Genomic DNA, 20234 nt, shown 5'->3' with positions numbered 1-20234 from the left:
GCGGGTGTAAAGTGCTTTGACAGCATCAGTTGAAAAGTGCTAGAGAAATCTCTAGGGAATTTCTTCGTTTTTGGCTGGAAAAACACAAGAAACTTAGAAAGCTTCAACAATAGAGCTGAGGTTTACGAGTAAACTTTTAGGTTTTTCTCATGCATCTGTGTGTGGTATGGTACAAAGTGTGAATTTTTTTTAATTTTTATTCTCAACTGTAAGTGAAAGAACCATGTCGAAGTCCCCTGCAATATATATTAAATTTAAGTTCTCCATGATGGATTTGTGGTATGTAAATAATTATATTATTATCTGCAGACCTAGACTCTTTGGAGCAAAGGGGAGACCTTCCCAGACTTATGTATTTAGTTAACACTTCCAGGGGTAACTCTGGGATCCAAATTTCAGCACAGTTATGAAAGGAAACACCTCCTAAAACACATATCTTCTGAGTAGGGGGTCCCTTTCCTGAGAGTGAGACATAGTATTCATTTGTTTCTTAGGATTTACACTTTGGGTTAATTTAATTACTTCTCAGTAAGCCAAATCCTCTGCTTCGAAGCAGACAAATGATGGTAGAGTAAACAGCAGCATACATGGATCAAAAGCCTTTTCATTTAGAATGAAAAGATCTGGATAGAAGGCAGCCCTCTGCACTAAGCCAACCTCCACAAGCAGTGACTCATGCACTACCCCAGGGAACGAGGCAGATGTTGACCCTGGAGTTGTGTGCAAGTAACAGACTGTTGTGTTTGACTGACTGAGGGTAAGACCGGATTAGAATGAAGAGAAACCCAGCAGGCCTGCAGCTCAGCCCGGGGATCTGGGCCTACACAGTAGCCATGCTTTCTCCAGGAATCTTTTCAAAATGCGAAACTCACCCAATCTTTCTTTACTATCCAAATTGTTGTAGCATTAAGCATGGTCTTAGATCACAATGTTCCCTTTTTCCATTTCTTGTAGAAAAGGTTATTTTTTTAAATTTAATCTTTGATTCTATATTTGGGAAAAATTGCAAAGGATTCACTTGGGGAGTAGGAGAAATATATGTACAGTGGTATTTGGAAAAGGACGTGCTGGTCTCTTTTAAATACTCCCATGTATCACCTCACAAGAAAAACAAAAATTTATTTGTTAATATATAATAAAGTGTCATTTCAGATCAGTGAGGGAAAAATGGAGCTGGAGCAAATGGCTAGTCTTTTGGACAAAATAAATCTTTGTCCCTTTATTACCTGTCATACCAAAAAAATTACAGATGGATCAAATATTTAAATATAAATAGTGTCATAAATGCATTTGGAAAAAAAAATTAAGTGAACTCTGTCTATTATCTTGAATGACAAAATCCTTCCTAGACATGACACAAAACTTAGAAGTACAAAGGAAAAGATTGGTAAATCTAAGTATATAAAATGTTAAAATTATTGATCAAATATTTAAATATAGACAATAGTGTCATAAATATATTTGGGAAAAAAATAAGTGAACTCTGCCTATAACCTTGAATGACAAAATCCTTTCTAGACATGACATGAAATTTAGAAGTACAAAGAAAAAGATTGGTAAACCTAAGTCTATAAAATGTTGAAATTATTTACAGTAATGTCGTATTCAAAGTCAAATGGTAAATGATAAACTTTGACAAGTTTTTTAAGTATGACAAAGAAATAATGCCATAAATGCTTGCATAAATGCTTGCCATAAATGCTTGCCACAATTGCTTGCATATCAGGCCAGGTGCAGTGGCTCACACCTGCAATCACAGCAGTTTGGGAGGCTCAGGTGGGAGGATTGCTTGAGCCCAGGAGTTCAGGACCAGCCTGGGCAACATGGTGAGACCCCATTGCTACAAAAAAAAAAGAAAAAGGAAAAAAGAAAAAAGCTGGGTGTGGTGTGGTGACACACACCTGTGATCTCCCTGCACACCAGCCTGGGTGACAGAGTGAGACCCTGTCTCAAAAAAAAAAAATAGAGAGAGAAGCAATTCAATAGGAAAATCAGCAAAGGATCTGAACAAGTGGTTCACAGAAAATAAAATAGAACAGTCCCCAAAGGGGGAAAGATTGAAACTCACTCAAAATTAAAGAAATATAAATGTGACCAAAATGAGTTACTGTTTCTCCTATTATATTGACAAAGATGAAAGCATTTGCTAATCCTTATCATTGCCAAGGGTGTGAGGAAATGGTCGCTTGCATACACTATTGGTGAGAGTATGAATTGGTGCCATGTTTTGAAAGACAACTGGTAATATCCCATAAACTTACACTTAAAACAATTTATCCCACAGATATACAAATATAAACATGGACAGATATTTATTGCAGTGTCTTTTGTAATAATCAATAATCTAGGAACATCCTGCATGTGTATTAATAGAGAATTGATTAAATAAATTGTAGAAAATTCATACAATGGACTGCAGCTATTATAAAGATTGGGGTAAATCTATATGCATTATTATAAAAAGATGTTCAAGATATACAGTTAACTATACAAAAAGGCTAGTTGCAGAAATGTAACTATAGTATAATGCCACTTGTGAAAATAAAAATGTTCTTGAGATGTAGACTTATTGAACATTTCTGTAAAGAAACATAGAAAATTGCTCACTGCAATTATCTCTGCTTAGTGGAAACTTCATTTTTATCTTTTCATACTCTTAATTTTTACCATGAACTTTCTTTACTTTTACAATAACAATCTAGCTTTAAAAAGAAAAAAAGTCTTATCTAGCATTTTCTAGAGAGCACTGATCTACCACACATTTGTTTTTACTCAATAAACATTTACTGAAGGTAAACTATTTATCTGAATCCAAAGATATAAATAAAGATGTCCATAATGCAAGCCTTGCCCTCCAAAAGCTGACCTTATATCTACAGAGGTAGAGAGGGAGCCAGGTACCCCAAATAAATAACTGCCCACCTAGATGAGTGCAGTAAGAAAGACCCTCATCCTTTGAGATACCCAATACCTTTTCATATGCAAGATTCCAAAGAAGCCCACACCGGACTCACTCAGGCAAACTTCAGCCTCTATTGTGATCTCAGACACCAGAATAAAGACCCCACCAGGAGACAGGGTCTTCACAGCACCCCCTAAAATTGGACCATAGCTATCCTTTGAAAGGCTTTGTCAGCCACTCAATGAAATGTTAACCTTTGGAAGTGCATCTTTCAGACAACCTGGGTCAAGGGATCTGGCTCTCAAATATGAGCCCACTCTCCACAGGAACTGCAGGTCTATGAAGCCTTAGATACAGAGCAATTACAACGAGGAAGAGGGAAAGTGAATGCCTGAAGCTTTCATGATAAGCAGAGGGGTCTCAGCTACAGCTGTGTAACAAGTATTATTCTCCAAGCACTGTTGCCCCTTCCTCCAGCCCCCTCTTTAATGTGAACACCCAGCTATTCCAAAAGAGCGTGTGTGCTAGTTCTGTGGAGAGCTCAGAAGTAGAGTAATTTCCCAGCTCCTCACACGTCCTGCTGGCAGGACTCCGGAGTCTGCATTCTTCCCCACGTGGTGCCCTGCTGTTAGAGGGAAAAATTGAGGTCAAGGAACAATTCAGCATGTGGAAATAAACCTGGCCCTTCAGAGCTCTGGGCCCCAAGTGGTCCTTAACCATTGGCTTTTGGTGGGCACACGATTTGCTGTGAAGATCAGTGTATATGACTAATGAGGTGATGTGGTCTGATCCCTCTGGGAATACAGCCATGCACAGAAATCCAAATCAAAAGGTCTCACAAACTTGGGTCAAAATTAAAGATGAGGAAAGTTCTGCTAGGTGAGACAGTAGAGAATGTTAGCACCCCTCCTCAGCAGGCCCAAGTGAACACAGATTTCATGAAAAACTTTGACCTTTTTTTCTTCACACCATGTGTTACCTTAACAGGTTTCCAGAGGGGCCCTCTAGAAGTGAACAGCATGGAGCAGCCCCGCCATCTTCAACCACTACCCAGAGAGTTATGCAAAAATACTGTGAATATCATGAATCCAGTGGGGAGGGGGACAGGGAAGCTCTTACCATTTTCCACTGGCAGCCAAAGCCCCTTGATAGGTCAGAGTACAGGACTGGAGAGAGAGAGAGTCAGAAAGTTGATCTTCTGCACTAACACGGCCAGATCTTAAACAACTCACAGTCTCTCTAGAGAACACAGTCACCTATCTGCAAAATACTGCCTACCTCGCAAGTTATTAGGGTAAATTAAGGAAACATTAGTCAATGAGCTTTGTAAATGTAATGTCATGTTAACAGGTTCCCCTTACTCCAAGGTAGCTGACTTATGCTTCCCCTGCTCTTGAAAATAAAAGTAACCCTTGACCAGGCACAGTGGCTCACGCCTGTAATCCCAGCACTTTGGGAGGCTGAGGCTGGTGGATCACCTGAAGTCAGGAGTTCGAGATCAGTCTGGCCAACATGAAATGGTGAAACCCCGTCCATACTAAAAATACAAAAATTAGCCAGGCATGGTGGCAGGACCCTGTAATCCCAGCTACTCAGGAGACTGAGGCAGGAGAATCACTTGAGCCCAGGAGGTGGAGGTTGCAATGAGCCGAGATCGCGCCATTGCCCTCCAGCCTGGACAAGAGTGGAACTCCATCTCAAAAAAAAAAAAAAAAAAAAGGAAAGAAAATAAGAGCAACTTCACCAGAGTATCATCACTTTATAGTCGAGAAGGGGGAAAATGCGGGATAGGGTAGTCGTGCTGAACATCTGTGCAATGAGTGCTCAAATTTTCTATTTCGAACTTTGGGGGAGGCTTAGAAGATAATAAAAGAGAAAAAAGAACTCATTTCACATTCGTCTTCCAAAATAAGTGAGATAAATTCACAAATATTATTTTATTTTTCCACGTAAAATACCAAGTAAGGAGGGAAGAGGAGCTTGAGCATGACAGGACACTGTAAGTGTGGTGGTAAGAGTCTTGGGAAAGTTACAGCTCCTGCCTCAGTTTCCCCATCTGTAACAACTTCTACCTAATAGGGCACAAGAAGCACTCGGAATATGCCTGGTACCTAGGGAGCCCTGGATACCTGCTTTATTGTTAATGGTCATATTCTGTGCTGGGGAAAATGAGGCAGAGATAACTTGCTGTTTCAGGCACAGGACGTCGAGTAGTTTCCAGAGGACAGCCTGACCCGTGGTCTGTTGGTTCCCTCTCTCAAACCTGCCCCTTCCTTTTATTTTCCACAACATACAGGTAAAAGCTCCTTCCTGGTCTCTCTGCCTCCTTGTCCTACTCCAATCTTTCATTAACATTTTTTAAAATCATATTTGCCTCCCAAAGGTCGGTTCAAACCTTACATTTTCTAAAATGTACTTTACTTAGCATTTATAAACTCAGTTTGGCTCCTCCCTCAGGCCCCACCCATTAGCAGGCCCCACCCACCAGCAGGCTCCACCCAGTGACAGGCGCCACCCACCTGCCGGCTCCATCCATGAGTAGGTTCCATCCATGAGCAGCCTCCTCCCAGTCACTGGAGCAGCTACTCTTCTTTTACTATTCTGTACCGAAGTGACTTCAAATTTTACCTTAATTTTGTTGGAAACCAGGCTGTAATATTTGTATTCGTCCGTTTACATGCTGCTGATAAAGCCATACATGAGACTAGGCAATTTACAAAGGACAGAGGTTTAATGGAGAACTCACAGTTCCATATGGCTGAGGAAACCTCACAATCATGGCCAAAGGCAAGGAGGAACAAGTCACATCTTATGTGAATGGCAGCAGGCAAAGAGAGCTTGTGCAGAAAAGCTCCCATTTTTAAAACCGTCAGATCTTGTGAGACTAATTCACTATCACAAGAACAGCTCCAGAAAGACTTCCCCCATGATTCAGTTACCTCCCACTTGGTCCCTCCCACATCACATGGGAATTCAAGATGAGATTTGGGTGGGGTCACAGACAAACCATATCAATTTTAACATGATTTTATTGAAGGGCCAGAGATAACAAAACATCGGATGCAGAAAACAACTTGCAACTCCTAGATTCGGCTGTCTCAAGGATTCCAAGCCTGGCCCATTCTCAGAAACCCCCTGTGGGAGGTGCCTCTGTCCTCAGGCAGGCCGTCTTCCCCCTATGCTTAGCATGTGGGCTACATGTTTAGACTCCTCCGTGACCAGACCTGTTGAACAAAGGTCAGAGGGGCCCCAGTTTAAGATATACCTTCTAAGTGTTCATTTCCTGCTGTTTCCCACAGAAAAAAATGGCAACAGAAATGTGAGAAGTGTCTACTCCCTCCAAAACAAATGGATCCTACCCAGTAGGATAAGACTTGACCCCCACTCACCAATAGGGAGATTGCTCCATGTCTGTCTGAGCTGTTCGCACTTCTACAGAACAATGTGCAGCGTCAGCTTCCCCCAGCCCTGCCCTGCTACCTTCTTGTTGCCTTGCTGTCCTTCCTGCCATCTGCCAGTCCTCACACCTGCACAAGAACAAGTGACACATAGCCCGTTCTAAATTAACACACAGAAAAGGAGCATCTCTCTAAATGAAATAGAGTCTTCAGACATGCAAGAAGCTGACAACATAAACATTCACGGTTTAGTTCCTTAGAGTCACAGCCTCTCAAACACATTTTCTGATTCTGGTGTGATTACATTTACCTAGTAAAACTGTATATTTGGATGGTATTTCCAGAACAAAGAAACAGTCTGCTTCAAAAGTGTTGCTTTTGAAGGAAAATTGCTTCGAGCTTTGAACTGCAGGTTTATCTGCTTCTGTCTCTGCTCTCTAGGGTTTGAGAATCTTAAGGCCAGATTTTAGCTAACAGTCAGACTTACAGCATCCAGTGCTTCTCATCTTGTGGGATGTCTCTGCTAAAGAGAAAAAAAAAAAAAGGCACAGAGCTCAGGAAAGGAAACTCAGACCTGACACTGACCTTATTGCAACAGACTATTTTCCCACCACAGCTTGCTACATAGATTGTTGCCTTTTCCCCCTACAATTAATAACTGAACTTTCTGGGAAACCCATCCTCTTCAGCTCGGACTTCCTATTTTACTTACTTTGGAGCCCAAGAAGTGCATGATGGCCTTTAAAATTTAGAGACATTTGGGAAATGCAGTCTCCCTGGCCCCAAAGGCAAAATGCCTCATAGAAATGTCCAGTCTCTCTCTAAGTGAAGTTCTTATTTTGACACGAATTATGTAGAAGGAGGAGGGGAAGCCCTGAAAAACAAATGTGCAACTTTTTAAAAAGCTTTCAAAATCAAATGTAAAATTCATTAACAAAAGTAATGGAAATTTTATGGCTGGTGCACAGATAAATTCGTTGCTGCCTCTAAATTCATCAAGCACACTTATGGGAGTGTATACCAAATTAATTGGAACTAACAGCCTCTTAGAAACTCTAACCAGCTGCAGACTCAGGGTAAACTAGTTGGAACAAAACAAAGAACCCCATTGCTTCCTCCTTCTTCCAAGCCCTGATTGAATTAAAGGCTAAACTTTCTCAACTAAAAATGTTGAAAATTTTTGTTCTTCCATGACTGCAAAGCTATCACCTGCTGTTCAGGCCCAAGCAAAGTCAGAACTAGATAGAAATGAGGTTTCCCTGGATATTAGAAATCCCAGTTGCACTTCACCATAGCTATAAAGACCCAGCCAAAGAATTCTTGAAAAGAAAGATGTTCTAACACTGATGATGTATGTTGTTCTGATCCAAGTGCATGGGTCAGGGAAAGGAAAGTTGAATTTGAATGATTCACTTCCCATTACCTTCAAGGACAATTCAGAAAGAAACTTCTGAACCTCTTTCTTTGAATTAATGCTCCAATTCTTGGATATGGTTTCCAAACAGACCATCCAGCAAATCAAACAAGAAAACCAAAGAAACTCTTTATAAGTCATTATAATAATTCCATTTAAAAAAAAAATGGGGATCATGTGCTCCTGAAGACGTCAGCACTTGCTAGATTAATCTACATTAATCTAGCATAAATTCTAATCAGACAGTTGTAAATAGTAATTTATTAATAATTATTAATATTCATAATTTATAATTTTATATTAATTTTATTAATAACAACTAACGTTGATTAAGGACTGAGTCTATGCAAAGCACTGTGCTAAACATTATACATGTATTATCTCACTTAACTACCACAACAACCTAATGAAACCAGTATTATTACAGTTCCCATTTTAAAGATGAAGAAACTGATACTCAAGAAGTTTAGAAACTTATCCAAGGTCAGACAGCTAGCATATTTGTTCCCACTCATAGTTAAGGTGCAAAAGCTCAACCATCATGCAAGAGGTAAAGATTGGCCGGGTGCAGTGGCTTATGTCTATAATCTAAGCACTTTGGGAGGCCAAGGCTGGGAGGATCACTTGAGCCCAGGAGTTCAATATCAGCCTGGGCAACATAGTGAGACCTTGTCTCTACAAAAAAAAATCCAAAAATTAGCTGGGTGTGGTGGTACATGCATGTAGTCCCAGCTACTCTGGAAGCTGAGGCTGGAAGATAGCTTGAGCCCAGGAGGTCAGGGTTGTAGTGAGCAGTGACCATGTCACAGCACTCCAGCCTGGGCAACAAAGCAAGACCCTGTCTCAAGAAAAAAAAAAAATGTTAAAAGTAAAAGCCAGAATCCTGTAGATTCTTTTCCTCAGAGAAATCACAGAATATCAGTGAGCCAAAGAGAAGCTATTTTAACAACCACTTATAGAAGCTGGGTTTGGTCAGAAAATGTTAAGACTGGGTTTTGATCCTCCTGTATAGGTTATCAAATCTGAACTCTGAGGCTTTCATCCTTACATAGTAGTTGCCTTGAGTTTCACCCACATGGAAAAGGGACAGATTTCTACATGGTTTTAAAAAGTACTCATTTTGAGGTTTGTTTTTTTTTTTATGTCCCAGAAAGTAACGACAATTTGGAAACTTACGAGAACTCAGAAAATCTGAGATAGGTCTCAGTTAATTTAGATAGTTTATTTTGCCAAGGTTGAGGACGCACCCGTGACACAGCCTCAGGAAGTCCTGCTGACATGTGCCCAAGGTGGTCAGGGCACAGCTTGGTTTTATACATTTTAGGGAGGCATGAGACATCAATCGATATATGTAAGAAGTACATTGGTTCAGTCTGGAAAGGCAGGACAACTTGAAGCAGAGGCAGGAAGACTTGGAAGCAGGGAGGGAGCTTCCAGGTCACACATAGGTGATGCACAAATGGTTATGTTCTTTTGAGTTTCTGATGAGTCTTTCCAAAGGAGGCAAATCAGATATGCATCTATCTCATTGAGCAGAGAAGTGACTTTGAATAGAATGAGAGGCAGGTTTGCCCTAAGCAGTTTCCAGCTTGAGTTTTCCTTCGTGATTTTGGGGGCCAAAGATATTTTCCTTTCATACTTATAACTCCTCATTTACAGTTCTTAGAGGTGCTGGGCAGTTACCATGGGAGGGGAAATTCTGAGATAAACCAGTCATTCCATCTGTCTCTCTCTCTCTGGGAAGCTCTTAGACAACTTCCAGGAGACATCTCTGGGGTTATTACAGCCTGCATTAATATTGTCCATAAAATGGGGTAACCCATTAAAAGTCTGGGGAAGCTTTCTTAAGAAGGCTAAAAATGAACAAATCCTGCATAGGAAGTGATTTTTTACTTGCCCATATAAATAAATTATCATTACATTGCCCATATAAATAAATTATCATTGTATTTATATGATAAAAATCTGCTGATTGCCTTCCATGTGCCAAACTCAAGGTAAGATCTGAGGACCCAAAGATAGATGAGTGTTCTTAAGTGATATTTTTGTCCCCTGTAAATGAAAAGAGTGACAATTTGAAGAAATTGCAATCATTTTGAATACGTGACTTTGGGGCTGGAACATGAAGGTAGATGCTCTGATCAGTCTATATGTTTTCTAAAATAGAAGATATCTAATTAGCTCTCTGGATAATTATGAACTTCAGATTTACAGCATTTTGTGTATTTGTTTTGTGTTTCTGGATGACTGTTTAATTAGCCACTTGTAGGGAAGAGCAAGAAATCAAATGCACACTGAGTTTTTTTCAGTGGTGGTTTTGGCAGTGCCTCTATATCAGATACGAATTCATTTTTCTAAGAAAATCTAAGTAATAATGGCTTAAATATATAAGGTATTATTTGTCTCACATAACAAGTCAGAAAGTACTTCTAGGGCTGGTAAAGAAGTCCAGTGTTGCTATTAGATACACAATTTTCTTCTATCATTTTTTTTTCTTTACCATCCTCAGCATGTTGGCTTTCATTTCTGTGCTGCTTGCCTCCTGGTTACCAGATGGTTGCCACAATGCCAACCATCATGTCTGAGTTCCAGGAAGGAATAAAGAAGACAAAGAAGAAGCACCGGAAGATTTTTGCTTATATCTCATTGGCCAACACTATCACATGGCCACTACTAACTTCAAGGAGGACTAGAAAATCAATGAATCCATGTTTTATTTTTTGTTGTAATAATAGGCTCTCTAATATAGACACAAAAGAAGAGAGCTTGGAAATGAAAGGCATTTGCTATTCCTCTCAACTATAAAGAGAGGCACAGGCCTTTTTCTTAAGAATTCTTAGATTTTTTTAAAAGAAAGAAATTTGCAAAAATGGAAATTGCAAAAATTGTAGCATACTTTAAATGTGTATATTATGCATCTATAACAAATGAACTTTTTTTAAAATGCAGTAACTATAGGTAGAACCTCATTAGTCAGTACCAACCTTTAAGAGTCCAGGCCAAATGGTGCTCCTGCCTTCCCATCGCTCCCCCAGGCCTCCATAGTTATGGGCCCCATAAACTAAATTGATAATGGCAAGATACCCTTTGGGTCTTCTCCCATCAATGTTCTGAGGAAAAATTAATTATATAGTCCTTGCCACATAAACCAGAAGAAGAGAGTCTGAAATCAAAAGGGCAGAGAAAGTTTCTGAAAAAGTCCATAAATTATAAAAGGACATCGTTTAATGATGTTCTCAAAATAAGAAAGGATAATGCTAAAATATTTTGGAAGACTATGATTTGAGTGATATTTTGAAGAAAATCACAGAAAAACAAATTGTAAACTTTTGTTCCATACCCCTTTCCCAAATGAATGTCTTTCTTATATTTATCTAGAATGGTGTGGTTCAATATAGTAGCCATGAGCCACATGAAGCACTTAAAATGTAACTGGCCTGAATTGAAATGTGCTGTAAGTGTAAAATGCATACCAAATCTCAAAGATAGTAAAGAAAAAAGAACATAAGAGATCTTATTAATAATTTTTTATATTAAATATATGTTGAAATGATAATGCATTGGGCATAATGAATGAAATAAACACATTATTAAAATTATTTTTACCTGTTCCTTTTTACTTTTTTAACATAGCTACTAGAAAATTTAAAATTGCCTATGTGGCTTATATTTGTAGTTTACGTTATTTCTGTTAGACTGTGCTGGTCTGGAAAGATGACATCTTATAAAAGTCTATCTGTAACAGATGCTGTTGGTACACGGCCCCATGACCCCTTGGCCCATTTCTGAGTTTACCAGCAGCCTTCAAGGACAGTTACAGGCATTCCAAGAGCTTCCCAATTTCCACCTTAAGGGAGCATTCTCTGTTTCTCTGCCTGAAAGCCATCTCTAGCACCATGGGAGATTGCACAGGACAGTTTGGAAGTGCCCAGGATTTAATGCTCCCAAGAGTAACCCTCGAGGGATGATAAATAAATGCCCCATCTTCAGCAGTCCCTCAGCAGGACAATTTTAAGGTATGTCCTGCATTGTCTCTCGGAAGGTTCCAGCACAATTGAACACCAGTTGCCTACAGCAATAGGTTGCTCATGGACAGACTTTATTCTGTCTTACCTCCCCAACTCCCTCCCTTGTGCTTCCCAGGATCACCTCCCAAATAAACTCCCTGTTGTAAGAATTAAAAAAAGAGAAAAGAAACATGAAACAAGGTTTAATAGGAAAAGACAGGTTTATTTTAGAGAAAAAACCTGAGAGGGGCTTCTGACCGATTTCGGTCAGGAGTGCTTTTTCTTACAAACTAAGAGTATATATTGGTTTTAGGGTGAGGGGGCTTATCACAACCTTGGAATGTTTCTGTGTTAGGGAGAAGTTTATGGCAGGGTTGGAATGTCTCTGGCAGAGGGAAGGTTATCTTGGGACTGACATCTTTGGTCAGGGAAGAGTTTGGAATGTTTCTGGTCAGAGATGTTATTTGCAATTTATGCTCATGCTGACCTTAGCCATTAGGCTGATGCCCTTTGGATTTAGGCGGTTTGGGATTAAGGTGAATTTTAAAATAACAGTGATTATTCAAGATGGCGATACTCCTGCTCTGTCACCTGTGCAGTGTTTGTCTCAGCTCTGCTTTAAGGGGCCCAAATTAAGAGTGCAGTCCAAACATTTTCACAATCTCTCTTTATAGGATCCATGCCAAGTATCCTTTGGCTTCATGATTCATGCTGAATTTTTCTTCCTGTGCTCTTATCAGAAAAGATGTCTTTAATTACTACTTTGTTTCTGTCAATCCATTTAGGATTCTGTTGTCGATGGCTAAAAAAAAAAGATTCTGCTCTAATTAAACAAATAGCATATCATTTGAAAGAGTTTGAGCATTTTTTTTCCTTTCCAAGTAATTTGCTTACATTTAAACTGCTCTTGTGTAGTGTTGTTTTAATTACCAAGTCATTAAAAACATTGTTTTGGCCCTTTGAAACATGTTGTTCTGCTTTGGGGCAGTGGCAGGTTATTTTACCCAACAAAATCAAACTCTGTAAGACTATTTTATATATATATATATAATTTTTTTTTTTTTTTGAGATGGAGTCTTGCTCTGTCACCCAGGCTGGAGTGCAGTGGCGCGATCCCAGCTCACTGCAAGCTCCACCTCCCAGGTTCATGCCACTCTCTTGCCTCAGCCTCCCGAGTAGCTGGGACTACAGGCAGCCACCACCACGCCCGGCTAATTTTTTTGTATTTTTAGTAGAAATGGGGTTTCACCATGTTAGCCAGCATGGTCTCAATCTCCTGACCTCATGATCCACCCACCTCGGCTTCCCAAAGTGCTGGGATTACAGGCGTGAGCCACTGCACCTGGCCTAAATATATTTTTTATTGGGTTTGCCAGAAAAGGCACAACCAGTAGCGTGTTGGTAGGGAACGGCCACCATTCTCTGGGCTCTATAAACGAGGGTCAGACCATAGGTAGACACAAAAGCAGTTGAGATGTAAGCAAATTACTTGGAAAGGAAAAACTCTTTCAAATGGTATGCTATTTGTTTAATTAGAGCAGGATCTTTTTTTTTTTTTAATCCATTGACAACAGAATCCCATAGGGTCTTCTGGATGCCCTGACCTACAACATGGCCTTTTTTTTTTTTTTTTTTTTTTTTTCTTGAAACAGTGTATCGCTCTGTCACCCAGGCTGGAGTGCAGTGGTGTGATCATGGCTCACTGCAACCTCCACCTCCCAGGTTCAAGCCATCCTCCCACCTTAGCCTCCCAAGTAGCTGGGACTACAGATATGCACCACCATGCATGACTAATTTTTTATTTTTTTGTAGAGATGGGGTTTCTCTGTGTTGCCTAGGCTGGTATCAAACTCCTGGGCTCAAGCCATCCTCTCTCCTTGTCTTCTCAGAGTGTTGGGATTACAGGTGTGAGCCATTGCTCTCAACCTGTCACATTCCTATCCCTATCAGATCCTATTCTTGCCTGGACAATGTAGTATAGTTTTTTAAAAAGGGAGGAGGGAGGTGATATGGTTTGGCTCTGTGTCTCCACCCAAATCTCACCTTGAATTGTAATAATCCCCACGTGTCAAGGGTGGGGCCAGGTGGAGATAATTGAATCCTGGGGGTGTTTCCCCCATGCTGTTCTCATGATACTGAGTGAGTTCTCACAAGATCTTATGGTTTTATAAGGGGCTTCCCCCTTCACTTGGCACTCATTCTCCTTCCTGCCCCCATGTGAAGAAGGACATGTTTGCTTCCCCTTCCACCATGATTGTAAGTTCCTTGAGGCCTCCTTCAGCCCCGCAGAACTATGAGTCAATAAAACCTCTTTCCTTTATAAATTACCCAGTCTCAGATATTTCTTCATAGCAGTGTGAGAACAGAATAATACAGGGGGTTTAGAATCCAATAGCTCCAGGTTTAAATCCTGTCTCCACCCCTTACTAGTTCAACTTTCTTCAAATCGTTTACTCTTTCTAAGCCTCAGTTTCCCAATCTGTACTAAGAGGATAGATACTGTCACCAAGTGAACATGAGGGACATTTGGCCAGGGCCCCACATTTTAAAAAGCCTCATGTTTAGATTGTTTTCATTCTCTTTAAATAAAATGTGTGTGTGTGTGTTTAAAAAATCAGATTTTTTAAATTTAAACTTACATTTTTAATATACTTTTCTGGTATTTCTTCAGTCTTTCTATGCTAGCAGTCTGAGAAGTATCCTGGGTTTATCTTGACTCCGACTCTGATGAGAATAATAATTCAGTTCTTTTCACTGGTTCACAGGGAGCGTTAGAAAACATGGCATTTGTTTCAAACCACCTGTCCTTTCTTTATTCTCTTTATTTCTTTCTGGCAAGGTCCACATCCAGCTCTCCCTTGGGCCTTCCCATTGTAGCCTCTTTGTAGCCCTGGTGTCCCCAATACTCCATCTTTTATCTATGTCTGGCTCTCAAATTGAGCATTCATGTCAATTTGGACTGTCATTCCAGGAATCAATATTTGGTGTGGTCCCAGAATGCTGTTACCCATGAACTTTCTCCATGGGAGACACTAACAGTTCCTTTCAAAATCACCAGAACTAGGCCCTGGGCCCTAGCTGGCAGAACTGTTGGATAATGTAGTTAGCAAAGGCACTGTCATAGAGTACTCGAAAACTGCTAGGTTTTCCCTCATCTACCCAATACTTGTCTTCTTGTCTGAGGTCTCAGGAAGCTGGGACTTTGTTCAGTGTTTCATTTAATTAGAAATAATCACTGAGTGCCTACAAAGTACACAGTACTTTGCTAGATTCTAAAATAGAGAGGGAAAGAGGAGAGCTACAGAGAAGTTTAAAGATGTAGTCCCTTGCCTTTCCGGTAATGTACAATCTAGTTGAATCTAGTGCGGAAGAATGGATCGGGCCTTCAATAAATGTTTGTGAGATGAATAAAAGACGCACACACAATTAAGAGCTCAAGTGGCAGGGTTGATGAAGCTTAAGATGCTATTGACTAAAGACACCTAAGAATTCCCAAATCCTGCCTTAGCTGGCCTCCCTTCCACACTGTAAGGCCTCTCATAAAAGGGACAATGATAGATCAGAACTGAAGAACTGTGTTATTTTTAATTACCTGTAATTATGCTCTAAACTCCTGGGAAGAGTTGACTGATAACCTGGTCAGTGGACATGTGTTCTGCTTGAACACCAAATGAGCCTTTTCCATCTTCCTAAACCCAAACCCAAAGCATGGGATTGTCTCACCCTCTAACTGGAGGGACTGTATGGGACAGCACGAGGGACATCACACTGAGCAGCCACAGGAGAAGAGGAAGGAAGTGACTCAAGTTGACTGCACCTGTCACAGGCTACCTGTCCCAACAATGGTTAAGTTACTGAGGCCCCTGGAGGGAGGCAGTACCTGTGTGTGAGACTTTTTAACACACAGTTGCCCTCATCAAGAGTAAACAAAGCCTAACCAGCAGATGGGACTCTGACCTCTCCCTGTGATGACTGAAGCAGTGTATCATTAATTTGTAAGAAAAATGGCAGACAGAAAATGCTATAAAACTCAGAAGAGTGAACTTATTTGGGGCCAGAATAATAAAAAGAGGTAATGGGATAGGGCTTTTTTTTTGTTTGGAGGGGGATTTTTTGTTTGTTTTTTTCTAAGACAGGGTCTCATTTTGTCACCCAAGCTGGAGTGCAGTGGTGTGATCTCAGCTCACTGCAACCTCTGCCTCCCGGGCTTAAGCAATCCTCCCACCTCACCCTCCCCAGTAGCTGGGACTACAGGCACATGCCACCACACCCAGGTAAATTTTTTTTGTATTTTTTAATAGAATCGGGGTCTTGACATATTGCCCAAGCTGGTCTTGAACCCCTGGACTCAAGTAATCCTCCCATTTCAGCTTCCCAAAGTGCTGGGATTACAGGCATGAGCCACCACGCCTGGCCCAGAGTTGCTCTTAAACATAGAAGAGTTCCTCAGTATCCAATAAGGCTAGAGATAAATTTCCTTCTCCCCTTCCTTCCCCCTGAACTTCCTAGAGATTTTTACAAGGAAACTTGCTATGTATTACTTCTCATCCTTTACAGTCTCCATAAATGCTTGGTCAATGGACAACCTAATTCTGCAGTCAATTACCTGCAAGCTCACAAGCTGATCCCTCTCTAAAATATACATGAGAAGAGAGCTACCTGGTTGTTTAATGATATTCCTTTTGCAACTTCTTTCTGGGTCTTTTCTATAATTGAATTGTCTACGAACAAAACAAGGATTGCTACTTCTAATAGCATGTGGCATCTCGTGGACACCTTTGAATGAAATGTCACAAAGCACTTCAAACAAATGTTCATTAATTGTCTAGTTCTGTTTGAGGGCAAGACACTCTACGTTTCTCAAATGAAAGAGTTTGAGCAATATAAACATGTCTAAAAAGTAACGAGTAACTCTTTTTCACTAAGTATGATGGAAAATGACATCTTTTGGCCAAAATTAATAAAATGCTATCTCTTTATTTCACTTGATTAACATGATATTTTGGGAAATGTTTTATGTCAGTTATAGAAAATAACTTAAAAATTTTAGGACTTCAATTCTCATTACCTATTCTATCCCACGATATTATCTGCATATCTTTCTGCTCCTTAGCCCAGTCTATAGCCCAAATATGTTTTGCTCCCTCTTCTCTGTCTTCATGGGCCCAGAAATTATGATAAATACAATGCAAGTAGTGAACCCTACTTTCCCACAATCAATCAGCCTTTTCCTGGGTCATACAATCAAGGATCTTGTAAATGACGAGTTAATGGGTGCAGCACACCAACATGGCACATGTATACATATGTAACAAACCTGCTCGTTGTACACATGTACCCTAGAACTTAAAGTATAATTTTTAAAAATAAAATAAAATTTAAAAAAAGAAAATCTGGCCAAAATGGCAAAAACCAATTCATCAATTCAAAGATAAAATCATCTGCATTTAGCACGTATTCATACCTGTCAATATTTTTGCTATACCATTATGTTTGTCCCTTAGTTTCAAAAGAAAAATAGCGCGTAAAGAAATGAGGAGAAGAGGCACTGAACTATTGAAAAACTTGGGTGCACCAGATGGCTTCAGCTTTCAGTTCCTACCTATGGAATGTGGAAAAATACTCCAAGCATATTTACTATTCCATGTATTTTTGATATTCAAAAAAAACTTGGAGAATTTTCAATTTGGATATCTAAAGCATCCCATTTTTATGTCACCCAAGGCTGGCAGAAATAGTATGCAAGTTTTTGCCCGGGATATAGTAAATAGGATTATGTACAGGGAAGCCTATTAGGCTAATAATTGACAAATATGGGAGCTGAGGACTTCCATATGCTTGCTGCAATATTTGACTAATTGGCTAGTACCCCTATAGTAGATACTTCTTAAGTGTGCAGCTTAAGAAGCTATCAGCGTGATTTCAGAAAAATAACACTGACTATAAGGGGCAAGGGAGACAAAATGTTTAACCTAAATAATCCAAACCATCTAAGAGAGCAAATCCAGTAGCGATTACTCAACTCACTAATATTGCTATTGCCATGATATGCCAAACAGGCGGACAAAAGTAACACCAGGCTTGATGCTACATGCTAGGACTGAAAAATAAAGGAGCTACAGCACCTGTTCTCCACAAGCCCAAAATCTAATAGGAACATCCATACAAGGAAGGGAGGAAAGAAGGAAGGAAGGGAGGGAGGGAAAAGGAAAAGAGAAAAGGGAAGGAACGATTAGATAGATTTAACCTGAGGGGTTAAGGAAAAAAGAGATCAGACTTAAACAGGCTCTAGAAAGATGTGTCAGCATTCACTCAAAAGACAATGCAATAAGGGCATCCCAGGCCATGGGAACACTTGGGCAAGATATTTGCATTCTCTGTTCTATAAAATAGAGATTGAGGTGTGACTCTACATTTTGAGAAATAAGAAGTCTGATAAGTTCTTATAATATTGCTTGAAAATGAAAAATACATTTTAGCAATTGCCTTTTTATTAACATGGAGCAGTGGTTCTCAAAAGGTGACCTCCAGGTCAGTAGCATCAGCATCACCTGAGAACTTGTTAGAAATGCACATTCTTGACTGCCCCCTCCCCCTAATCCACTGACTCAAAAAACTCTGGGGTGGGATACCAATTTGTGTTTTAAGATGCTCTGTAAGGGATGCTGATGCTAACATGTGAGAAGAGCTGCCCCAGAGCAACCGACTTCAAATCATCCTGTGATATGCTTTCTGCATCTCTCTAGTGGAAATAATTAAAACTTTCTTAAATCTAATTTCTAGAAATGCATTACATTAGTGGGTCCTAAACTTCTGTTCATGTACAGCATCAATGCCTATCTTGACAAAATTTTTCGTTGATCCCCAGAGGAATGAGATAAATGAGACAACCAAGAGTTTTTCATGAAGCTAATTTTTAAATTCATTGAATAAATTTAAAAGTTTTTATTGTGAGATTATATCTTTCATACTGTTTTACTTTTAAATCTTCATTCTTTTGAAGAACAAGAATGGTGGTAAAAGACCAGTGATTTTTTTTCCAAATAAACTTAATTGGCAAAATTAAGAATGAAACTCAATATTGGTTCCCAAAAGGTTTTTTTTTCAAATGTATTGGTCCAAGGAATCCAGACATCTGCAAACCACTGAAATTGATGGGATATATATAGCTTTGCCAGGAAAAAAAAAGGCACATGAATGTATTTTTCCGCCTGAGAGTCAATAATGTTAGTAAGATTTTTGTCTATTTGTATTTCGAAAATGTTCAAATTGAGTTTGAGATTAATAAAACCAAGTTTTGATAGTATATAAATTTAATAAATGTCCACCATCTCTAATGATTTTTGTTCTAAAATTACCATTTTCTTTATAAACTGTCATTTGGAAGATTTCTTACTTGTGGTGAAATATACATATATAACTCTATCTCCTGTGTATATATGTGTGTATGGGTGTATTTGTTTGGTAGCTTTTTGAGATCCTTAAGCACTTTGTTGGGAGAAAAAAAGGGTGAGTAGAGATGGTATCATAAATAAACTTATTAATAATGTGCATTCTTCATTCTCATGCACTAATGCACAATGTTATTTATTAGTTTAATCACTGTTGTGAGAATTGTTATTATTTCATGAAATAAAACTGAAAATGGAAATTGGAAAAGAAAAATACATGCTATCTTGAGGACATGTAAGAGTTACTATACCTGCTGTCTACGTAGACAAGCTATATTTATTTATCTTACAATATCATATTCATCAAAGTATTAAATTGCCTCTTATCCCAGTAAGCACTGGAGCATTAGTGACCACTGGAACACAAACCTCATTTCTTCCCATCATCTCCCACATCACTCCCTTCACTTCTCAAGTCTTACTGTAACCATCCTAGTTCAGACTTTTAACACTTCAAGCCTCAGATGACTGCATAGCAAAGTAGCCTCTTCCACAGCCCAGAGGGTCCAGGGAATTCTGGGGATAAAAAAATTCTGAACGTACCAACTCAGATGTCCCCATCTCGAGTCTCAGAGTCCTCTTTCCTCCCACTGGGGGTTTTGACTTGGTGAGGTGCACCTGCTGGGTTGTGAATTCCACCCTCTCTGGAGATCAGCAGTCCTTGTAATTAAATATGGAGACTGCTCTTCAGCTTTTCCTGCCCTCTGGCTGCAAGAGATGAAAGAATATTTGTATCTACCAAGGAGGACCTCTGCCTGTTATAAGTCAAGGGCCTTAAATGGGCCACTGTTCACCCTCAATCTTTTGCAAGTGCATCAATACCCCCCAGCAAGAGCATTCATTTAGTAGTAATTCAATAATGACCACTTCCCCCAAGCCTCCGCTGAGGCTGAGCTATTGCATCCACCAGTGCATTCTCTTTCAGTGGTAGCCATCCCAGTTCACCACTGGGGAAAGTTGTAACGATTGCACCCTGTTCTAATCTTATGACATGAGAACACCCTGAGCTCACTGGAATTTTACTAGTATTTTTAGATGCTTTTTCCTTGACTTCGACTAGAC

At 39.7% G+C, this 20234-nt stretch overlaps 1 protein-coding gene across 6 annotated transcripts in view; it reads right to left on the bottom strand.

Moving 5' to 3' along the window:
* LOC129136995 (uncharacterized) overlaps positions 1 to 20234 on the bottom strand; it is a 566655-nt gene that overhangs the window by 485014 nt on the left and 61407 nt on the right. For 2 of the 6 annotated variants that reach the window (XM_063793022.1, XM_063793021.1), the window contains exon 2: positions 19716 to 19880. In XM_063793022.1, the coding sequence (XP_063649092.1) occupies positions 19716 to 19733 (18 nt within the window). In that variant the 5' untranslated portion in view covers positions 19734 to 19880. Of the gene's footprint in view, positions 1 to 5612; positions 6127 to 6291; positions 6430 to 6610; positions 6824 to 7012; positions 7175 to 19715; positions 19881 to 20234 lie in introns of those variants that run through there. The other 4 variants (XR_010150982.1, XR_010150980.1, XR_010150981.1 and 1 more) reach the window with 4 other exon arrangements.

The sequence above is a fragment of the Pan troglodytes genome, chromosome 15 (assembly GCF_028858775.2).
Source record: "Pan troglodytes isolate AG18354 chromosome 15, NHGRI_mPanTro3-v2.0_pri, whole genome shotgun sequence".
NCBI classification, from domain to species: Eukaryota; Metazoa; Chordata; class Mammalia; order Primates; family Hominidae; genus Pan; species Pan troglodytes.
Note: the sequence above shows the minus strand (reverse complement) of the source record. Positions and strands in the feature narration are given on the sequence as shown.